The following is a 7598-nucleotide window of genomic DNA, read 5'->3' on the forward strand; positions in this document are numbered from 1 at the left end:
TATTATTACTGGGTACATAATCTCAGGGGTTCGCCTTTGATTTCCGTTTCAATGATGGAATTTTGCGAGGCTCCATAGTTTTTTGGGAGTTATGTGTATTGTGAAGGTTTGTACTCTCTTTCAATGTTGGTTTCTAATAACATGTGTTGTCTTCTCATTTGGAAATTTGTCAATTTGCTGGGTTGAAAACACAATACAATCTATTGATGTTTGTTCGATCAATGATCTCTTTTGAGTTTGTTTCATAGGTTTTGTTTTGCCTTACCTTCTTAATTATTGAGCTTGCTGACAGACAGTTTGCAATTGGTCAAGTTTCTGGCTTGAAAACACAATCCCATCTATTGATTTTATTAGATCAAAACAAATCTACTACTATAAGCTGGCAGGAAAAGAAGTGAATTTTTTGAATTTTTTTGAAAATTATATAAGAATTACACATCACTTTCTTTGTCGGCCCGTGCGATAACGGGTTCTTTTGCTTAGTATATATATATCTGCACTCTACCTCCGCAATAATGGCGCCCACTCGTACGTCCTTTTCTAACATTTATTTTCATAACCTTTTACGATCAGTCCAAAACCAGGAGAATTTTTATGGCCGACAGCCATGCATGTTACTTAAGTTATTTTTAGTAACTTCCAAATCGAGTTGGAAAAAAAGAGCGGACAAAAAGTACGTGATGTGAATTCTTGCTATAAAAAATCAAATATAAAAGTGGGAAAAAAGGTACGTGTCAAGCCCGTTACTGAGTTAACTCATAGCCCGTTACTGAGTTAACTCATCACCTTTTTTTTTTTTTAGCATAAAAATGACCGGTTTATATCATCGATTCATCATAAAAATGGCCCTTGTGTACTTTCTAAAAAATACTAGACATCACGCTCACTCACCATAAAATCGCTTAACAGCATCTCTCTAGGACGAGTTTTTATATGATGTGTGCACGTGGGATGATCAGAACTGTTCATTAATTGGGCCAAAGCATAAATAGGCCGTAGCTCATAGATCATCTCTGCAGGATAATCCTAACCATCGAATCTATAGAGGTTTCTATAATGTGCAGCCCCCTGCAGAACAGAGGATTAGGATCATCCTATGGAAATTATCTACGGGTACATTCTATTTACGCACCTCAACAAATGAACCGTTTGGATCATCCTATGAAGTGGGGCCCACTGTACTTTTTCAAAAATATTGGATTTCACTCGCTCACGAGCTACAACATGTAAAATCTCACCTACCACAAGTTTTAAATTTCGACCGACACCGAAATGCATCAAAACCGAAACGGTCATTTATTTCGGCCAAATTTCGGAATTTCGGTTGAAATTTCGGTTTTCCGGAAATTTGACCCAAAAAATCTGTTTTTTTAGTATTAATTTAATATTTCACCAAAATTTCGGTAATTTCGGCCGAAATTTAATATGGAATAAAATATTCGTTTCGGATTATGTACCATATTTAGACCGAAATTTCAAAATTCTGGTCGAAATTTTGAAACTCCGGGGGCCGAAACCGGTACGAAACCAAAATTTTAAACTTTGCTTTCAACATGCCTAATTCTAGGAGTGGCAATATCATTTTCACTACGGCTAGCTTTCTATAGCTCCTTCAAATTCTATTTGAAGGACCACTATAAGGAACCTCAAAAGAGATAAGACTAAGAGACAGTTGTAAATCTCTAGCAATAGGTTCATTGTCCCCTTAGTCATGGAAGGCCTTGCTCTCTTTTTTATCCTTACTACAGCCCTTTCAGTTTCACAAGCGAGAGAGCCCCTCCCAATTCACTTTCTCCGGTCACTCTCCGGTACCGGAGCTGAGCATTCCGATGGGGTCTCGTGCCTGAGTTGGAGACTTGCTGTGGAGACTCATAACATTCGAGAATGGAAAACAGTTCCCGAGTCTTGTGAAGACTATATGGGAAACTACATGCTGGGTAATCGCTATCGTAAGGACTCCAAAGTGGTGGCAAATGAAGCCACTTTGTATGCTAAGAGTTTGAAACTCGGAGGTGATGGCAAAGATGTTTGGATCTTTGATGTTGATGAGACTACACTCTCTAATCTACCTTACTATGCTCAGCATGGATTTGGGTCAGTACTCTTTCTCTCTCTTTCTCTCTCATAGTTTAGAAACTCGGCTAGACTCAAAAGTTGGTTGGGTTGAGTCAACTCGGACGAGTCAATGGTGATTTTATAATAATACTGGTACATTTTGCATCTAAGGCCATTTTGGCAACCATGATTTTTTTGGCTATTGATGATGTTGCTAGTTGCTACCATGTTTTGATAATTGCACTAACCCAGCTTGTCTTTTATTATTTGAACGGGTAATTACAAGTTCCCAAAATGTTTAGCTGAGTTTGTGCGATTATTAAAACATGACAGTGCGCCAATATCACTAGCCTTTTTTGTGGAATATTTAATTTACCCAATGGTGAGGGAGGATGATAGAGGGAAAGACCAAAGAGGGATTTGGAGAGGACTGAGGAGATGGACCCAATGTAAATAGGCCCAAAAATCATCTCCATATGATGATCCTAACACCCCGATTTGTATAGGTTGATCAAAGGGTTTGGATCATCCTATGGAGATGATTTTATGGGAAAGGGGTATTTACGGTGGGGTCCAACAAATGAATGGTTTGGATCTTTGAACCAGGTGGTCCCAAGTGATTTAAAAAAAAAAATTACACTTTTTTATAGTGGCCACCTTGTTCAAAGATCTAAACCATTCCTTATTGGCCCCACTAAGGGTTCGTGCTCAAATAGAGAATTAGAGTGAGAATAGGGGTGTAACTCGGGTCGGGTTGGGTCGGATTAAGGCCAACCCTATCCCAATTCCCAACCCGAGATAGCATTCCCTCAACCCTAACCCATCACAACCCATCCCAACCCAACCCGCCTTCCGTTGAGGGTGGTCAACCCTAACCCAACCAAGGTTTTAAATTTCGGTTTCGGTACTCATCGAAACAGAAATTTCAGCCGAAAATTTGAAATTTCGGACAAAATCTAGTGAAATCGCTTAACACCTATTTTATCTCGTCCATAATTTCGCCTGGAATTTCTGAAATTTCAGCCGAAACTTAGGTAATTTCGGCTGAAATTTCAGGATAATATTAAATATTTATCAAGAACCCAAATTTTTGGGTGAAATCCCTTAAATTTCGGACGAAATTATAAGCGAAATTTCGATCGAAATAAAGTAAGGCGGATACCCAGAAGATTTAGATTTGGATTTCTCACATTTCCAGTTAAGATTTTGAACTAGATCAAATCCTTTGATTTCCAAATCAGCTACAACAGTGAAAAAAATTCGATTTCCAAATCTGTTTTGCGAGACATTATTTGGAAATCAATATTTGTGGCAATTACCTTCACCCCCGCTGCTCCTCAACCTTGCTGCTGCAGCAGCCAGACGTCCTTCCATCTCTCTCTCTCTCTCTCTCTCTCTCTCTCTCTCTCTCTCTCTCTCTCTCCCCTGATTTCCAAATCTGTTCTGCGAGACATTATTTGGAAATCAATATTTGTAGCAATTACCTTCACCCTCGCTGCTCCTCAACCTTGCTGCTGCTGCAGCTAGACGTCTCTCTCTCTCTCTCTCTCTCTCTCTCTCTCTCTCTCTCTCTCTCTCTCTCTCTCCCCCCCCCCCCCCCGATTTCCAAATCCGTTCTGCGAGACATTATTTGGAAATCAATATTTGTGGCAATTACCTTCACCCTCGCTGCTCCTCAACCTTGCTGCTGCTGCAGCCAGACGTCTCTCTCTCTCTCTCTCTCTCTCTCTCTCTCTCTCTCTCTCTCTCTCTCTCTCTCTCTCCCCCACCCCGATTTCCAAATCTGTTCTGCGAGACATTATTTGGAAATCAATATTTGTGGCAATTACCTTCACCCTCGCTGCTCCTCAACCTTGCTGCTGCTGCAGCCAGACGTCTCTCTCTCTCTCTCTCTCTCTCTCTCTCTCTCTCTCTCTCTCTCTCTCTCTCTCTCTCTCTCTCTCTCTCATTTCCAAATCGGTTCTGCGAGACATTATTTGGAAATCAATATTTGTGGCAATTATCGTCACCCTCGCTGCTCTTCGACCTTGCTGCAGCAACAGCCCCTTCATCCATCCCTCCCTCTTTCCATCTATCTTGTACAACATTAGCATGAATATGAATGATGTATTTTTTTATCCAAAATGCAAATCCAAATCCAAATACAAATACATGAGGTATCCAAACGTGGCCTAACGTTTTGATTTCTACGGATTTTGATTTCGGTCTCGACCGAAACCCGAAATGTCAGATTTCGGTCGAAATTTAAAACCTTCAACCCAACCTGTCTCTAAATCTCTCAACCCTAACCCAACCCGTCTAACCCGAAATCGGGTTGGGTTCTCGGGTTAGGTTCGGTTTCACCTAGTGCCAAACAGAAAATGCAATAACTCAAAGATAATAGAGATAAAATTAGAGGACAAAGGTCGGGTTCGGATCTAGTCGCCAAGGCCTCAACCCTAACACAACACGAAATTAAATTGGATTGGGTTGGCTTGTCCCAATCCTAGCCCATCCCAACCTGTGGAAATGCCAACCCAACCCGAGCCAATTCAGGTTGAGCCTGACCCAAGTTGCACCCCTAAGTGAGAATAACTACAGGTGGGGTCTACTTTGTTCAAAGATCTATACAATTCACTTGTTAGGCCCCAGCAAAGGTTCATACTTTGTAAAAGGGGTTGAACTAATCCTAGAAGAGGGTGAATTTATCACCTGTGAAACCATAAATTTCATTACTTTTTTTTTTTTTTTGATAGGTAAGCTGAGGTTAGGCATGGACCCCTAGGCAGAATGGGCACCTTATCTTTTGAAAGGCAGATGTATCTAATCTAATACTAGTTCTTTCCTTATTTCTATTTTGCCTAGCATTGAATAGTGTGGTTTCTGTGGGGTCGTCTAATGGTTTGCTGGTAATTTCAGTGTGGAGACTTACAACTCTACTAGTATCAATGAATGGGTGTATCTCGGAAAAGCACCTGCATTACCAGAAAGCCTAAAATTATACAAGAAATTAGTCTCTTTGGGATTCAAGATCATCTTTTTAACTGGGAGAGGCGAAGCACAACGAAATATTACTGTCTCCAATCTCAAGAACGTTGGATATCACACCTGGGAAAGGCTCATACTAAAGTCTAATTTCTCTCTTTACATTGATTTTTTTCTCTTATTCTCAGACAATAGCACGATTTAACAATATATGTGGCTTTTGGTGATAATATTTTGCAGAGGTTCGAGTGAGGTAGGGACATCTCTACAGTACAAATCTCGGCAGAGGAAGGTACTTGTGGAAGAAGGGTATAGAATTCTGGGGAACATGGGGGATCAATGGAGTGATCTTCTTGGGAGGAACATTGGAAATCGTACCTTCAAGGTCCCGGACCCTATGTACTACATTGCTTGAGATTGCCCCCTGTTTTTTCTATGTGGCTTTGTTTTATGTTGTTTGATGCTTTGTTTTCAAGGTATTAACTTTGTTGTGAAGCCTCCCTTGAGCATTACTCTTGTTGTCAGGTTTGGATTTGCCTAAGAAATTTGATTCATGAAGTAGTGAATTATATAGATGTAGATGGATGGAAAAACAAGGGATTTTTGTTGATTAGTCCCTACATGGCAAAAATAATTGCTTATAAGTCTCTCACAAAAGCATATTAGCTGAACAGTCTTACTTTTAGAAAATATTTGCCAAAAGGTCCCTAAAACTTAGGGCTGCAACTCGAGCCGGGTTTTACCCGACCCGCATCGACCCGGCCCGAAAATAGCCTGGGTTGGGTTCAAGTTTCATGGGTTTCGTCGAGCCGGGTTGAGCATTCAAAAGCCCGCATGAATCTCGGGTCGAGCCGGGTTTGAAGGGGCCCGACCCGACCCGAGTTACATAAGTTATAGTATGTACATTTTTTTCTATTGTTAGTTAAAAGTTAGAAGTGAAAACCCACGCACCCACTGTTATTGTATGTGAGTGTAATTTCTGCTTCTATGAGTTGAGTTGATTCAAGTGTTTGATTCAGCATTGTTTGATTGTAATTACAACATTGTTTGATTACAGCATTGTTTGATTCAAGTGTAATGTGAGTGTAATTACATCATTGTTTGATTCAAGTGTGATGTGAGTGTAATTTCTGCTTCTATGAGTTGAGTTGCCTTGCCAAACAAGAAATTTCCTTAAAAAATTGCGTCAACGTGAAAAGACCCGACCCGACCCGAGATTTATAATGGGTAGGGCCGGGTTTGGAAATCGTGGGTTTTCCGAAAAAAAACCCGACCCGACCCGACCCGAGATATTTCTCGGGTAGGGTTGGGTTCTCCAAAACCCGACCCGCCCGACCCGAGTTGCAGCCCTACTAAAACTCACGAACTTCAATTTTCTCCGTTAAAATTTTTAAAATGGCAAATTCACCCCACAACCCATTTAATTATTTTTAGCATTTTTTGATTTCCTTTCCAATATTTTTGGAAAAAAACTAGGAAATAAGCAACAATATTATCTCTTCCAATATTCTCGTAAAAATAACTCCAACAAAAAAAATCATTTTAGGAATTAAATAAATTGAAATCCCTCTATAATAAATTAAATAAGGTCGGTTTGAGTTATCTTTTCTTCATAGATAAATAAAGTAAGAAATTGTAGGAATATTTTTTGTTTTTAACTTTTATAAGAAATTCCTATCTTGGTTGGATTGCAAGAAAATATCTTTGATGGAAAATTATTTCTATGGAAATTTTTTTCATTGAGGAATTATGTCTGATTAATTTAGACGGATAACATCATTAACCGAAGGTCCCTAATTGAAAAATTGAATAGGGTTAGTTTACCTTTTTTTGTGTGTGTAAGAAATTTGAAATTTTAGAGTATTTTCCTTTCCGAACTTTTGTTTTGCGAATAAAAAGTAGGGTTTGGCTTCTAATCTTAGGAGAAGAAGAAGGGAGAATGTCAAAGGGAAAGTCAATATTAGAAGAGATAATATTGTTGCTTATTTCCTAGTTTTTTTTTCCTGAAAATATTGGAAGGGAAATTTAAAATGGTGGGGGGGGGGGGGGGGTGTTATAAATTTGCCATTTCTATTGGGTTTTTGCAAATGAAGTCTTCTACTTTGCTTTATTTGCAAAAAGAGTCTTTTAGTTCCACAATTTGCTAATAGAGTCGTATTTATGACCAAAATATCCAATTGTAGATTTTTTAACTCTTAAGCAGCCCAAAATGTCGTCGCATATGAAAAGATGAAATTTATCTTTTAAAAAGGCCAAAATACCCATGATGCTCACGGATATGCTTTGATAAGGCAGGCCAGACCAAGTCAACTCAAACCCATGCATTTGGTCGGGCCCACCAATTTGCCTTATGTTTCTATGGGGTGGAGCCCATGTATAGGGTAGGGTTCATAATTTTACAGCTTATGTAGTTATGTTGTGATAGGTTGGGCTCATTTTTTATGCAAAGGCCAAGAATGCTATGATTGGGTAGGTCCCACGATCTCCACCCGAGCCCATGTATAGAGTAGGGCCCATATTTTTTGTCTTTTAATGTATAAGAATGCTAGTATATACAGAAGGAATTTTGGTCTTTTTAT

The 7598-nt window shown here is 39.4% G+C and overlaps 1 protein-coding gene across 1 annotated transcript; it reads left to right on the forward strand.

Moving 5' to 3' along the window:
• Positions 1-1638: 1638 nt before the first annotated feature.
• On the forward strand, positions 1639-5577 carry LOC143851910 (acid phosphatase 1-like). The gene is made up of 3 exons (XM_077361414.1): positions 1639-2094; positions 4954-5163; positions 5260-5577. Exons 1-3 carry the CDS (start codon positions 1712-1714, stop codon positions 5432-5434), a joined length of 768 nt encoding a protein of 255 aa, XP_077217529.1. The 5' UTR covers positions 1639-1711; the 3' UTR covers positions 5435-5577.
• Positions 5578-7598: the final 2021 nt, after the last annotated feature.

This window comes from Tasmannia lanceolata, unplaced genomic scaffold (assembly GCF_043159265.1).
Source record: "Tasmannia lanceolata isolate RefF3 unplaced genomic scaffold, GAP_Taslan_0.1 ptg000003l, whole genome shotgun sequence".
Classification (NCBI taxonomy): domain Eukaryota; kingdom Viridiplantae; phylum Streptophyta; class Magnoliopsida; order Canellales; family Winteraceae; genus Tasmannia; species Tasmannia lanceolata.

What these genes read in the sequence shown, in the direction of transcription:
- LOC143851910 (XM_077361414.1), top strand. Translation starts at nt 1,712, where the DNA reads ATGGAAGGCCTTGCTCTCTTTTTTATCCTTACTACAGCCCTTTCAGTT. An exon ending in TATGCTCAGCATGGATTTGG is followed by an intron (nt 2,095 to 4,953) that starts GTCAGTACTCTT and finishes TGGTAATTTCAG; the next exon opens with TGTGGAGACTTACAACTCTA. An exon ending in TGGGAAAGGCTCATACTAAA is followed by an intron (nt 5,164 to 5,259) that starts GTCTAATTTCTC and finishes AATATTTTGCAG; the next exon opens with AGGTTCGAGTGAGGTAGGGA.